General features: G+C 40.1%; 2 protein-coding genes across 3 annotated transcripts in view; one reads left to right on the top strand and one right to left on the bottom strand.

Annotated features, from left to right (window-relative positions):
* FAM199X (family with sequence similarity 199, X-linked) overlaps window positions 1-10,591 on the bottom strand; it is a 67,084-nt gene extending 56,493 nt beyond the window's left edge. Inside the window, exon 1 of the mRNA XM_069212377.1 lies at window positions 10,278-10,591. Within this exon, the coding sequence (XP_069068478.1) occupies window positions 10,278-10,465 (188 nt within the window). The 5' untranslated portion in view covers window positions 10,466-10,591. The remainder of the gene's footprint in view (window positions 1-10,277) is intronic.
* Window positions 10,592-11,029: 438 nt separating this feature from the next.
* COMMD5 (COMM domain containing 5) overlaps window positions 11,030-16,371 on the top strand; it is a 175,924-nt gene continuing 170,582 nt past the window's right edge. Inside the window, exon 1 of one of the 2 annotated variants that reach the window (XM_069212384.1) lies at window positions 11,030-11,354. In XM_069212384.1, the coding sequence (XP_069068485.1) occupies window positions 11,204-11,354 (151 nt within the window). In that variant the 5' untranslated portion in view covers window positions 11,030-11,203. The remainder of the gene's footprint in view (window positions 11,355-16,371) is intronic. The other variant, XM_069212382.1, reaches the window with a different exon arrangement.

Below are 16,371 nucleotides of genomic sequence, written 5' to 3'. Positions count from 1 at the left end.
TTTTCCATCATCAATCTTAAGTCAGCATACCATCAGGTTTCTTTGCCTGCATGATCACAAGACCTGACCACATTTGTTACACCGTTTGACGCCTTTACATTTTTGAGATTACCATTTGGAAAAGTGTGTTTCAGAATTTAATGAACTTGTTATTTAAAGGCATTGGGGGTGAACAAGTGTTCCAGGATGATACATAGATTTATGGAAAAATATATCTGAACACAATGCCACATTGGAGACTGTTCTCCTGATTTTGAATGTTAGAGGTATGACTGTATCCGAGGGGAAATGTGCATTTTGGTAAAAGAACGTGAGTATTTAGGATATACCATTACAGTGGAGGGCTTAAAACCAAAGAAAGATCTAAAGACTAAATTGAGGCCCTTTTTAGGCTTTAGTATTACACACGGTTTGTCGAGGGTTATGCCATCTATGTTGAACATTTGAGATGCTTAACAAGAAAAAAAAAAGAGAAATTAGTTTAGAAAGAGGATTAAGATAAAGGTTTTTAAGCAATTAAGAATATGATCAGGTTGGCTACCGCACTGCAACCTTTCTGCAGTACGGATAGGTGTATGGTGATTGTAGACGCTGGTTCTATGGCCTTGGGACTGTGCTCACTCAGTCACAGTATGGGAAAGAGCGTACCATGGACTCCGTATCACGCACTTTGAATAAATCTGAATCCCACTACAGCACTATTAAAAGGGAGGCTTTAGCCCCTGTGGAAAAATGTAAATCTCACCTTTAGGGCAATGGTTTTGATTTACTGACAGATTAAAAATCTTTAATTTAGCTCATGAATGCAAATGAACAGGACTGGCTTCTGCCATGCTGGTACAGCCGTTATCAAAATTACAGGAATATAATTTTGCAAATAAATATATCTCTGCAGGAAAGAATTGCATGCCAATTAAAGATGAATTGGACTGTGAGATAAATCACGAACAGGACTGCGTTGTGTTGATCACAGATGCATCTGTATACACTGTGGGATGCATTAGTGAAGAAGAATGGATGCATGCTTATGACAAGGACATTGGGTTTTGTGATGTGAAAAAGTTAATTTTTAAAGGCTGACTCCCAGTGAAAAATTTGAAGTGTCTATTGCCTTAAGAACATGTTTCTAAAGAATTGTCCTTAGAAAATGGTTTGGTGACTAGACAGGGTCTGTTAGTGCCACCTTCAAGTACGAAAGAGATTAACTGGTGTTACACATGAAGGACATCCTGGGATTCTGGCACTAAGAAATTACTTAGACATTATTATTGATGGCCAGGTATGGGCAGTTGCCTTGAGCAATTTGAATAAGTGTTCGGAGTGTCTGGTATCCAATGAGCACTGGAAGCTCAACAAACCGAAAACTGGTGTCAATCCACCTGATCAGTCCCGATTCAAGTTAGCCAAAGATTTTTCTAGATCTTTTCAGATGCTACCACAGAACATGAGATTCTTAATTGTTTGTTTCATATGAGTTTGTGTCACTACTGAAATGATTACTGGATTTTTGGATAAAATATTTGCTATTGAAGCAACTCAAAAAGATACTTATTTCTGACAATGGCACTTATTTTCTATCAAAGAAAATGGTGGCATTTTTTGTTAGACATGAAATAACACAACTTTACGGCAGCAAATGGTTTTGTGGCAAAATCCAATAACTTTTTCAAGATAGATATACAAACTGCACCATTCTAAACTTGATCACACACATTTGCGTGAGAAGGTCTGGAGCTACCTCAACACGCGTCAGCGCATCACAGGATTTTCTAAATTTTTTCCTATTGAAAGGAAGAGATGCAAGAACTACTCTTGCTCCAAGTTGGAATGATCATTCTCTAACATTTTGTTGAAAAAGGATTGAGAAATCATTAGTGTGGATTAGTGTGCTGGGGAAATTGTGACGCAAGTACAAAACATCTGAGAAGGTGCAGGGCTTCGGGATCTGCGTATGGTTCTATTCCCATGGTTTCCACCGTTGGTTATTGGGCATTCTAATCTGGATTATCTGACTGGACAGGAATGTGTCCAGTGACTCCTGCCTGCTCTTCGTGGGCTCTTCATTTGAACTCATCTAGAAGATTAACCATTTCAAGCCTTTGGTAGAATCCAGAGGTTAGCAAAGTAGTGTCATCTGTTAATCCTTTTGTGAGAGGGTGCAGAATTGTAAGATACAACTTTCAGTATTCACTCCACATCTGTCAAATGTTCGTCTCTTAAAATTATATCTTCTAACTTGGCTTCTTCAAAGAAAATGTTAAAACCCCAAACTACCTTACATTTTTTTTTTTTAGGCATGTCAGTATTGTGTGGTTTTGCATCCCCTCAATGACATGAAAAGCTTCTGGTGTACATTGTAAGAGAAAAAAAAAACAATTTGCCAATCAATACCTTGACCAAGAAGACACCGCCAGATTCAGACTTAGCCTCAAAGAAAACAAACTACTTTCAGCCTGCTCGAAAGGACTGCCCTCGCAGCAGCTTAGAAGCTACTTGGGCTGAGCTGCTGCTCTTCTATTTGACCACTGTTCCTCCTATGATATACACATCACCTTACTACCGAAGGTTCTCTCTTAAGAATGGGATGATTGCTATTGGAAAGAGTGTTAAAACATTCCACGACAAACCAATTGATTATTACTCAAAAGCCTTGTGGAAAGAATGGATTTCTCTGTATGTTCCAACTGTAAAGCTCTAAACAGTAAAATTAATATATATGAATGAGGAAACGTTACTTAATAAACAATGTATTTCTTCAACGTGTAGTCTTTCCACATTAACATTATATGAATGATAACACAGGTGGACATATGGGGTCAACGGGAAGAGCACCATTAAGATCAGAACGTATCTTCAATCTCTTGCCAAAAAAGGGGTGAAGTAGTTGCAGTCCGACACACAGGACTGTAAGTGTACAATTCCTTTATTGAAGTACACCCTACGGAAAACAAGATACCACACCGAGCTCCACAACCGTCTCTCCCCGAACTCTGGTGTGCACTGAACGTTGAATCCCATTATGTCATTACAAATGACACAAGCACACAACACATCTTCCCCCTTTTTAATTAACAAAGCCTCAAACATAAGACAAATAACAAGGATAAACAACAACAAACAGAATTAAAATATGAAATAATAACACAATAAGCACATTAAATACTGATGAAATACAACACTGTACCAGTTACTAAACTGGTCTGTACCAATTACTAAACTGGGACTTAAGGTTCTGATGTGCAACTCACAACAAAATATTTTAAACAAAAAGGCGGTACCACCTTCTGTTTGCTGTCGCTTACAACCTCCTCAATAGATTCCTGTCTATTCCCACACACCGCACCATTACTACTTGAAGACTCACACCTCTCACTCCTTGCCTCACCATTACTGCTTGAAGACTCACACCTCTCACAGCTCTCCACCACTTCATTTCTCTCTTCCAACCAATCTGAAATTTTCCTCCCTTCCCCAGTCTCCTCCGTTACACCAACCAAACCTTCATTTGCATGATCATTCCAATGCAAGGCTATGCGTTTCACATTCCATACTTTACCATACGTAGCACTTCTCTTTCCCAAAAAGTGTATGCATCAAACGCTGGAACGCAGCCGATGCTAGGCCAAACGGCATTCTTCTAAATTGAAAACACCCAAAAGGTGTGACGAAAGCTGGGAGTTTCCTTGACTTAAAGGAGAGTGAGATTTGATGATATGCTGCAGATACGTCAATTGTTGAGAACCACTTCACCCCCTGAAGACTTGAGACCATTTCTGTGATCTTGGGTAAGGGAAAGCGATCCACAACAATGTTATTTAAATGGCGTAAGTCTATACATAGACAAATTTTCCCATTGCTGCATCTTGTCACAATCATGGGTGAAATACACTCTGAGCTTTCTATGGGTTCGATAGCACCCATTTGTACCAGTTTATCTAGTTCCATTGATACTTCGTCTCTTATCAGTATTGAAACCGTCCTCAATTTGTGTATTTTTGGAACAGCATCACTCTAACATGATATCATGTACAAATTCATTCAAGCTTCCCAATTGTTTGCTGAACACTCTTGGGAACTCATCCCTTGTCTACTTGTACAGTGCATTACCATCAATTACTACCAAAATGTTTTATTCACTATTGGGGTCCAAAACCGTATGTAAATTTCCTTGGGCTTTCCATCCAAGCACTGACTGTTCATCCTTTGCTACATACAGCTTGCCTCTTATACTCCTGTTTTTAAATGAAAATAGTAACCATCTGAAACCCAAAAAGTCAATTTTTTCTCAGGTATAACTTTCCAGGGAGATATCCAGTTCCAACAACTGGATGCCGATTTTCTCTACGAAATTCTTCCTCCATACTTCTTCATTAATTATAGTGAAGGGTGACCCAGAATCTGCATATCAATATAGGTACACCACCTATGTCCATATAACAAACTGGTTTGTCTTTTGAACTTGTATCATTTATGTTTAGCACAAATTTCCCTAGAACGTTTCCAGTATCCTCTGAGTATATATTGTTTTCCTCTTCATCGCTTCCACTCTGATTTTTACTATCACGCACGTACTTGACGGTTTTATTCTTTTTCCTGCACACCTTTGCGAAATGCCCAATGAGTCCACAATTGCTACATTTTTGTTTCAACGCCGGGCACATTTTTGCGTAAGCTACATGTTTCTTGCTGTCGCACCTATAACATCTTTTCTCATTAGAATCATTCCTATTCTTGGGATTTTATCTTTGCTCCTTCATTTGTTTCTGATTTGTCACCTTATAAACTGTTTCACTTCCTCTGTCTGATTGCTTAAGTTCCAATACACACCTTCCAGGCATTTTTGCCTTTTGCACCATTGCTAGAACCTCCTCAAGAGGTGAATCTCCGTTAACCCACAACCTTCATTGTATGGTTGAACTGTATGAATGCATGACCAATTGGTCCCTTATCAATCATTCCTGAATTGCACCAAACTTGCAATCAATAGCCAGCCTCTTCAAATCAGCCACATAATAGTCTACGGATTCCTCCTTGCATTGTTTCAGCTGAAAACAATTGTATCTGACTTTACCCATGCACACCTTAGGTACAAAATACTTATCAAGCTCCTGTAATGCTGCATTAAATACAGACAAATCTCCACTGACTGGACTCCTTGGCATTTTTGTTGTAGGTTTTCAAACCAATGGGACCTAAAGAATGCAGCAGAATCCTTTTTTATTCTTCTCAAAAGTAATTTTATTCTCCTCATCAATTGCATGAACGTAATTTAAAAAATAATCTTTCCATTCCAGCCATTTTAAATTTGGCTCATTCCCAGTAGACCAAAAGGCTTCTGGTGGATTGATAGTAAAATTCTGTTGAGCCATGTTGCAAAACTTTAATCAGATACATTAAGTTATGATAATGCAAACAGCCTTGTATTTTTTTTTTTTTTACTGTTTACCCTACTTGAGGCTTTTAATCAATGAGAGTTGGTAACCTTGTTTCCCGTAAGTGGAGGCTTCACCGATGTCCTGGTAACTTACTATTCAAGAATTTTAAAAAAAATGTCTGCCACGTAGCACTATCGCGTGAAACGTGTCTCCATTGCCATAGTAACACTCAATGCAGCACAACACATAACTTTAGCTCGTGAAACGTGTCTGCGTTACATAGCAACGCTCGATGTAGACGTTGTTTATTGCACGATGCACATGCGCTCCCAAAATTAATTAACGAAAACGGTGCAATACACCTTCTACCTCACCGCTGTAATCCTCGTTGTGCCAAAAGGATCATGAACTCTTTGTGCTCCTCAAGTTTGAAACTCTTACGTCCCGGAAGGAAAAAAATCTGACTGGATAGAAAAAAAAAACATGAACACCAGCTCGTTCCTGTAGCTCTTTGCCAACGCGAAGTAGTTGCACTCCGACACACAGGGCTGTAAGTGTACAATTCCTTTATTGAAGTACACCCTACGGAAAACAGGATACCACGCTCCCACCACACTGAGCTCCACAACCGTCTCTCCTTGAACTCTGGTGCGCAGGGAACGTGGAATCCCATTATGTCATTACAAATGACATAAGCACACAAGGGGCTACTAGAATGGAAAGCAACCAAGAGTGCGTTTTACGTGATAAGAAATCTTCGCCAATCATCGTTAACAACTGGAAATTAATGATTAGCAAGAGGTCGAAATGATTTATATAGAAAATAATTAACCATAATTGAGTTAGTCATACAGGCACACGTCCTGCAGGACTACTGCGATGGATTATGGATGCAATAGCGGTGGCTTGTGCGAACCCTGAAGTTCACAAATAAAGAAAGAAAAGTGCGTTAAGAATGTCTCTCCTTAAAGATTACAAAACAATAAAAAAAATAAAAAAAAAAAATTAAAAAAAAATGGGCACATGGCTATTTTGCTAGCCAGAAGTATGCGCAGTAGCACAAACATAGGAGTCTTAGAGAGTGGATGTAGGTATAGTGCGAACGCGTCCCTTTATGACTAATTTATACACTCGGGGACTCGTTTTAGGCCAATGAATCTTTCGACCCTGATTGAAGACACCTTAGGACGAGATAGCTAATCAACATGTCAATCAATAGGTCAATAATGTCATCAATACTTATTATAACAAGGCAATTCACTTTAGTCAAAGTCATTTAATAAGACTCGGGACACCACCATGACCTTTCAGTCATGAATAATCACACCAGTTTAGTACGTTTTGTGATATTTATTCCCTATTGATTACAATTCTACTAGCAAGTTTATTAATCTCAAGACCAAGAAGCACAGTAGCATAGTCACAATATGGCAACTCTGATAAGACTTCATCAAAGCAAGAATCACGAATATTAGAACATAACACAGCGTCAACATAGATCAACCTCAGCAAAGTAACGTTAGCGCATTGTTCAACAAAGTATAGATTCAGTCATTTGTCTATTTGCGTCCGTTACTGAACCCCTTAACTAACCTCAAATTAGCATTGGCATGTTGGACTTCATGCAAAACAGTTTAGTAACATCAATTTGGAAAAACCTCTAAATATGGTCTCTGCAATGTAGCAGTTGGTACCCAGAAAGGAAAAGCAAACAGACAATCACAACATCATTGCCATACAGTTACCCTCTGTATTGGGTCAGCACTCAGATTCTGTCTTTGTCCTCAGGACATCAGTTGATTCACCATCGGTCAGGACTCCGCTCAGGCAGGAAGGGCAAAAGGGTACTTCCCTCATAAGGAGGTAAAGTATAAACAGGCAATATAAGGGCAAAGTTGACTCCAAGAACCAAACAGCAAAGTCTCTATGCAGAGTGACAAGTGTCTGGATCATAGCAAATCGCATCAGCATCTGCTAACTAACTCATTTCCGTGTGTCAAGGGGTTTTATCCCTTTTTCGATGTCCATTCCCCTAAAAGTTCATTGGTTAATGGGTTGCACCCCACTATCTCCATCCAATAGAATTTCCATTATCTCATCAATTTTTGTCACCCCATAACTGTTCTCATGTAGTTTACTGGTCCGTATGATTGACGTCTTCAGGGGTAGAATGTCCGGTATGATTTCATCCTCTTGTGGTTCTTTGCACATCTTTAGTCAGTGGCCCTATTGTCTGTACCAGTTCAGGCGACCTTGTACCAGGTATAAACCTACACTGTTGCATTCGGCTAAAATGTTTCTACAAGCAAGTCGAATTTCATGAGAACGGATCTAATACAGTTACATTCAGCTTCTAGCTTTGGAAAAACACGAGTTCATGTCCTTCAGCAAGTCAGCACACTGCACGTTAGAAAATCACATTTCATATGAGAGCCAGGCAGCTAGGCCTCGACTCATGCTAACTAAGGCCTAACAATTTATTAGCAGAACTTTTAACATATAACCTTTAATAATTAGTGTAAAACTATATCTACAGCAGCTCGTTCCTGTAGCTCTTTGCCAACGTGAAGTAGTTGCACTCCGACACACAGTACTGTAAGTGTACAGTTCCTTTATTGAAGTACACCCTACGGAAAACAGGATACCACGCTCCCACCACACTGAGCTCCACAACCGTCTGTCCTCGAACTCTGGTGCGCAGGGAACGTGGAATCCCATTATGTCATTACAAATGACATAAGCACACAAGGAGCTACTAGATTGGAAAGCAACCAAGTGTGCGTTTTACGTGATAAGTAAACTTCGCCAATCATCGTTAACAACTGGAAATCAATGATTAGCAAGAGGTCGAAATGATTTATATAGAAAATAATTAACCATAATCGAGTTAGTCATACAGGCACACGTCCTGCAGGACTACTGCGATAGATTATGGATGCCATAGCGGTGCCTTGTGCGAACCCTGAAGTTCACGAATAAATAAAGAAGTGCGTTAAGAATGTCTCTCCTTGAAGATTACATAAGCAATAAAAAATAAATTTAAAAAAGGGCACATGGCTATTTTGCTAGCCAGAAGTACGGGCAGTAGCGCAAACATAGGAGTCTTAGAGAGTGGATGTAGGTATAGGAAGCAGCTGAGACACAGATGAGTGTGTTAAAATATGCGAACGATACCCAACCCTGTGGTAGCAGATGTACAGTGCGATCTCCTGTGGGCAGTTAAGTCTACCCCGGAAGAATTATAAGGGTGAGAGAGCGTAGCTTATATAAACTATATTAACATGAAACATTTATATATTAGTGCATAACGATGCTACATAGAAACAATAATAATAGCAGTTTTGCTTAACCGTGCACTTGAATTATGACTACGGTGTGTGGCCACCAATGTATACGCAAACTAATAATGATGAGTAAAAATTATTAATGCTATGGTTAATCAAGTTTATATTAACATTTACAATATTGTATTTATATTGAAAATCTTATAGGCCTTAAGTTAGCGTGAGCTGTGGGTTTTTAGCTGCTTAGCTCTCATATTAAATGCATTTTTCTGTTTTCTAGCGTGCTGACTCGCAAAGAGCCATGACCCTGCAAATATTCTTTTTCTTCAACTTGGAAGATGAATGTATCTTTGTGATTCTGTTCTCAACCGCATATTTGGTGCCTTAGTTTAAGTTTTGTATACAAAATTGAAACAAATGTAGATGAATGTAATGTACAAGGAAGTTTAAACCAATGGACAATGGAACTGCTGACCCGAGAAGACGTGCCAAAGTATGAGGTAACCCCGGACGTGCCACCTCCGAAGACGTCAATTGTGAAGACCAATTAAAGTGTCATGAATAATCGTGGGGTGACAATTGGAATTACCTAATGTTTAATTTGATAGGTTAAAGATAGTGGGGTATAGTAAATGACCAATAGAATTTTGGGGGAATGGATTACGAAAAAGGGATAAAAAACCCATGTCACAGAAGAGTCGAGAAAACTAGGTAGGGAATGCTATTGATTTTATCCAGAAACTCTGTCACTCTATTTGGTGACTTTGAGACTTATTAAAACCATCTTCACCCATAGACTGCCCTCTTTACGCTTCTCCTCCTTACGAGGGAAGTGCTCCTATGTCCTTTAGTTGAGTTTAGAATGATGGCGTTTTAACTGATGTCCTGAAGACGAAGACTGATCCTGTGTGCTGACCTAATCCTTGGAGGGTAATTATGACAATGCAATCTGTAATTTGTCTGTTTCCTTTTCCTTTCTAGGTACCAAGTGCTCATTTTGATAGAGACCATAGCTAGATGTTTTCCAAATTGGTGTTCTAAATTGTTTTGCCTGAAGCCCAACATGCTGATGCTAATCAGTGGTTAGGACAGGAGTTCACTTAGACTGACGCAAATAGACAAATGACTGACATTACACTATGCTGATTTGATACGTGTATGACATTTGCTGTATTCTGATCTATGTTTACGCCGTGTTATGTTCTGATGTTTGTGATTCTTGCATTAATGAAATCTTATCACAGTTGCCATATCGTGACTATGCTATTATGCTTCTTGGTATTAAGATTAACTCTTTTGCTCGTAGATTGTAACCAATAGGGAATAAAATACATAAAATTCTATTAACAGGTGTGGTTATTCATGGCTGAAAGGCCATGGTTGCTTCAACAATTTGATTAATGTCTTTAACCAAAGTAAAGTGCATTGTGGTGGTAAATATTGATGACATTATTGATATATTGCTTGACATCTTGATCAGTTATCTCGTCCTACGGTGTCTCTCCACTGGGTCACAAGATTCATTATCATAAAACGAGTCCTAATGTGTAATAAATTAACATAAAAGGACGCGTTAGCAAGGGCACAAAGCAATGCGAACCAGAGCCGTGCGTCTCACCTGCTGCCGTGGAATCCACGCTGCAGAGGGTGGGTGCGGTGGCAGGACGAGAGCTGGCAGCCGAAGTCACTAACGTCAAATAACAGTGTCCCGCCGGCACCCTCCTCGCTGGCGCTGCCTCGGCGCTGGGACAACAGCGGGAAGGGCTCTTCTGGTGCCAAAAACTTCTCATACAACGCCTCCGACATCTCGTAGCCTGGCCTGTATCCACACTGGACCGCCTACAGCCACAGCTGAGTGCGGGCTCCTGCGGCGCAAGAGTGGCGAAGCCGGCCACGGATGTAAACAGAGAAAAATGGCGGAAGACGGGGCCCGCGCTAGTCCGCGTGCGCGAGCAACCCTCTTTCCGGCTCCGCCAGTTCCGGCGCATTAAGAGCCACTACCATCCGCGCTGTCATTCCTAAAAGAAGTCTTTGTCATCCTGCGTCATTGGACAACGGGCATACCTTGTCCATCAATTTGCATATGATTTGCATAGAATAAGAATTGAGCGTCCGACGAAATTAAACAATTTCAATTGAAGGTTTCTCCGCTACTTTCTTCAAGTGATAGCTCAAGTAGTAACACGTTTCACCTTAAAATTTAGAAGCCTGGGTGAAAAGAGTGTAGACAAAAGCTGTTTTCTTAGAGCCTTGTGCTCGTTGCAGGCACATTCTATTTCTCTTTTTAGCATTCTAGTTTTTTTTTTTTTTTTTTTATATAATCAGATGACTTTGGTTGTATCACATGACCCACAATCTTCGCCTGGTCTTAAAATGGTGGATACTGCGACTCTCTATTGATTTTGTCATACAGATGATTCCTAAATAGAGGGACTGTAAACCTGGTCTTAATATGGCTGCCTCCGTCAAGCGCTGCAGTCTATGCGATTATTAGGGTACTTGAGTACCTTCCTTGTGTCAAGTGTTCGATGAACGCACGAGGGCATGGCAGTCCCTGGGAAACAGTCCTCCACCGCCCCTCATTTGCTGGGAGACCGAAGCAGTTTCCTGGGCGCTCGGATTCCCCATGAGGTAGAGGCAATGGCCAGAAGTTTGAGGGATCTGCATCACGATACATTCAGGAAGATCCTGAAGGGTAGGTGTGGACATGGCAGACACTAGGTGTCAAAACTATTATTCTTTGCACACCTTCACACCTCCCAATAACACCGCACACCCCAATGAACCCTTTCTGACACTTCTCATCTCTCCTCTTTATTGCATACCATCACTTCTATATTTAGGGTTTCCGCTGTTCTCAGAAAATAATACCGGACGTTTCTTTAGCTTCGCTGTTATGGAAAAGCTAAGAGCTAACAGGCGAAAACTAATGTATGCAAAGTTCTTAATACTCGTTTGGGTTGTGGAAATTACTAGCGAGTTGCATACTTCTAATCACTGCACACCTCAATTGTTCCTCACATTTTATACTTCCGTGCCACCAGTCGCGGCTAGCCTCCACACTATTCATTGCATTTAGAATATGACTTTAAGGCACAAAAGGCACGATGCATCAGTCCCTGTTGCTTTTATGTTTCAACCTCATGCAGTTGTAGCGTCTTCCCACCAGTGTACCCACCAATGAACACACCACACATGGAGCTATGTATTGCACATCTGTATTCGTCTGTGTGCAACAGCAAACTCAACATTCTAAACCTGCATTTACATCACCACGTCCTAAAACTTATGTCAGTGCTCCACGAAGTCCTTCAGGAGTCAAAAGTGGTCATTCATATTCACGTGACACTACATCTCTCACTCTGTTAAATAAAAAATTACACTTTTTTACAAACATAAACTCAATCATAGCTCTGCGATGAGCCCTTTTGGCATTCTGATTACTTGTCCTGATTGTGTGTTCAGAAACTGGGAATCGGCAACAGGAGTGTCCATGATCTGCGTTGGCTATGCAGGAGCAACAGCGGTCAGGGGTTTTCCAGTTGTCCTTTCTGAACTAGTCTCTACATTGACATCAGTACCAGATGAGTGATGAGCCACATGTCTGAAATGTGAGGAATCTCACGTAATGGATTTCCCAGGATATTGGGCAGTCACCATATGTCCTTTGCTGGTTACAACCTGGAATGGCTCATCATTAAATGGAGCATCAGAATTACGTTTTCTCGGCTGACAAATGAGCACTCAATCTCCTCTTGTAAAGTCTTTTGCATGTCGTCTCTTGTCTGCATAGGCCTTCATTTTTGGTAAGCTTAAAGGGTAGAAGTAAAGACAGTCTTGAAGTCGAGCTTTTCCAATTCAGCACACTGAATAGCTTTCTTTAATGTATTCATGAAACGTTCAACAAGGCCATTAGCCTGTGGCCAAATAGGTGTGCTCTTCTATTGCTTTATATTAAGCAAATTGAGAAAGTCTCTGAATTCTCGAGTATTGAAAGGCGGGCCATTGTCAGATTTTAAAATCGCAGGAACAACCCATGTCTCAAAAATGCCGTCTAATCTCTCAATTACTCTTTCTTGAGTGATAGATGAGCAAATGTCTATTAATGGAAAACAGGAGTATTCTTCAACAATCACCACCAGGTGATGTCCATTGTCAAGTGGACAGACAAATTCAACAGCACTTGTTTCCCAGGGATGCTTTGGCAACTCTGACATGGTTAAGGAGTGTTAAGTGATTTGCAATGACAGGCAGTTGCATAGATGACAGACCTTTAATTCTCTTTCAACTCCTTCATCGAGATGAGGAAACTAAATTCTATTTCAGATAGTTTGTTTAGTGGCAGAGATTCCATGGTGTCCTTCATGGGCCACTTAAATTATCTGTTGTTGCAGATTTTCCGAAATGACAGTTCTCGAACCCCTTAGGATAATGCCTTCTTGTGTCACAGGCAGCTCGTCTTTGACATTTTTAAACTTCTGGTATTCACTGTCACTTATAAAAGGTCGAGTATGTTGGTTCTATGACTGACCTGTAATAATGTCTTTCAGTTTTAACATCACTATCTTGACTTATGGCAGTAACAATTTGTTCTAAGAAAATGGCAGCATGCATGTTTGATTTCACAATGAAATTTATGCAGGTTTCAGCTGTCTTAGAAGGGATACCTTAGAAGCGTATAAGCACTCTGGAGAAATAGTCAGAAGGGTTTTGATCTTTCTCTGGACGCTGCACAATTGTGTAGCTGTACTCTTGTAATCGTAGACACCAGCATACAATGTGAGGAGGCATCTTGGCCTTTGGATTGCCAATGAGGGTCAGCCATGCTTGATAATCTGTGACAAGCATAAAAGGTTTCCGTACAGGAACATGTGGAAATGTTTACAAGCTCACACCACTGCTAAACTCTCTTTTTCAGGTTGTGAATAAGCACGTTCAGTCTTGGACAAACTTTTGCTTGCATATGCCACAATATGTCTTCGAGCATTTGGGTGTCTGCTGTGCTGTGCAAGGGCTGTGCCTAGCCCGACCGGGCTAGCATCCACAACAACTTCTGTTTGGAGATTTAGATTGAAATATGCCATTTCAGTAGTGTTTTCAATAGCTTCTTTGATTCTCTCAAAGCATTGCTCACATTCATGTGACCAGTGAAATGAAACTTTATTTTTCATTAACTCTCTCAACGGAGCACTCACAGTGGCAAAGTCTCATATATATATTTGGTACAGTCACTGGCCATGCTAAGGTCTGAGCCTAACATGGAAACATCTTGTGTGGGACTGGCAGTTGGCAACACATACTTTAGTTAAATCTGGTGTCATGCCCCCATTAGAAAAGTTATGGCCAAAGAATTTTAGCTTTGTGTTATTGAATTCACATTTCTCAGCATTCAGCGTTCAACCTGCATGAACAAGTAAACACACTTGCATGAGAGCTTTATCGTGCTCCTTCTATATAGCTCCAAAAACTGTCATCTCTATAGTTGAAGGCATTCATTACAGGCTGTATGTTACATTTAATGACATCTCGAAAAAATCTCTGCAGCTGGTGACACAGCAAAACGTACTCTTCTGTAGCGAAGCAGACCAATATGGGTAGAAAAGATTGTAATGTACCTGCAATTCTCCTCAAGTTCCAACTAGCAGCGTGCAGATCTGGATGTCGTTCTCTTATAATTGCCTTGTTCGGTTGATGCATAACTACGCAGATGCGTACAGCTCTTCACTGCCCTTTTTGGGTACTACCTCCATGGGAGAAACCCATGGCGTTGGACCATTAGAACGCTCAATGATATCATGTTTGAGTCATTTTTTAAGTTCCTTTTCAACATCTTCTTGTAAATGAAATGCAATTCATCTATGGCTTTGAGCAACAGGTTGGACATCCTCATTAATGTACAATTGTTCTTTCAAGTCTTAAGTTTTCCTAATCCATGAAACAACAAAGGGAACTGACTTACTATTTTGTGATGAGCATTCATTTTGTAGTTGTGCTGAAACTGAGTATACAGGCACTTGACACCGTACATTGAAGCATGTGAAAGAGTGCTTGTACTTTTGTTTTCTTGTGTTTCATCATCAATACAAATCTTATCTTATATTATCTTAAAAAGAGGATAGCTACCATAAGGTTTTAAGACGTTTCCTGACTCTTGCCTTAACCTCCTCAGTTGTCAGAGTGATTGGCAATGTATGCCACAATTTGGAAGAAAGATAAAAAAAGATCTCCCTCCCCATCTGGCTTTCCGAATGCGAGGAACTGATAGAAGACCTGCCTTGGAAGATCTTAAATTCCTACTCTGACTGTAAGATGTCAGTGGGGCTTGAATCATACAAGGGCCCTTCCCCTACTTTAAATTTAATTGTGTTCCACGGGAAGCCAATGTAAGGAAGTAAAGGCTTTCTTGACTGAGGACCCTTTAGGTATTTTATAAATGATCCTGGCAGCAGCATTCTGCAGCACTTGTGCCCTTCTTTGGACTGCTTAAGGAGAGAGAAGTTATACAGAATTACCGTAATCCAGATGAGAAGAAATCAATGCCTGGATTACCACTCTTCCACACAAAATAGGTAGCAGATCTAGAATGTTCCTCGGGGTTTTCAACAAAGAAAAGCAGGAGCCAATAAGTTTATTAACTTGGGCTTCTATTGGCCGAGATCTGTCCAACCACATTCCCAAGCTTTTTCTAGGTGAAGTCAAACGAACCTTTACTTTTCAATGATGTTGATGCACCACATCTGTCCACTTTAATTTTCAACGGCATCAGTCGTGGCAATGGAGATAGTTCACTATATTTCTACTCAGGTATAATATTTATCGATGCACCACTGTCGATAATGAAAGGTACTGAACAACCATTTATTTTCTGTGTAATCTTCAGGCAATGTTTGAATGACTTTGGAGCTTTTTCATGTCGACTTTTCTTTAAATGGTATTTTTCTTCACATACGGCCATTCCAGCATGTGCGCATTTTCTGAGGTAAACATCAACATTGCACAATCACCTTCTTCATTTTCACTTGCTATTGATACTAAAGAACTTTTTGACAATGATTTAGATGACGATAAACTTTGTTTGGTGTCGATTTCTCAAGTGATATTGTCGCTTGGCCTTCTGGGCAAGCATCAAATGTTAGTTCTGAAACATTCAGTCAACCATTTTGTCTTCTGGCTGTGATGCACTTACTTTTTCCTACGGCTTGCAAACCATTACAAAAAAGTTCTCCCTTGTTAACAAGGAAAGAAATCAACGACACAGATCATTGGCAATAGACAATAGGTTTACTTAAAATACGGTCTGGAGACAGTCAGTCCCGTAGAACTGAAGACTGTGTCAATGTGCCTCATGCAGGCAGCAGTTTATATAGTCATGAAAAATGCTGATGTCATACATATTATCTTAAAAGTAATAACAAGTCACATAATGAGTTAATAATATATTTTCACAAAAACGCCACACTACCTGCATCCGTGAACTCATGTCTTCTCCTTTCTACTCCCGTTATCGTAATCCTAACAGAGCTTTGATGAAACATTAATGTTTAACCTCTTTGAGTGTGTGTTTGTTCTGCAGTTCTCATGTTTTCTTATGTGACCCTGTATACTCTTGATCAAAGTTACCTCTGACCACATATTTCCTAAGTCAGTGACTCGCATAACAACTGAGATGGAAGACATACTGTGATCGTAAACTCTTCAAGGCTTGTTAAACA

Source organism: Pleurodeles waltl, chromosome 2_1 (assembly GCF_031143425.1).
Source record: "Pleurodeles waltl isolate 20211129_DDA chromosome 2_1, aPleWal1.hap1.20221129, whole genome shotgun sequence".
NCBI classification, from domain to species: Eukaryota; Metazoa; Chordata; class Amphibia; order Caudata; family Salamandridae; genus Pleurodeles; species Pleurodeles waltl.
This window is presented reverse-complemented; position numbering and strand designations above follow the sequence as displayed.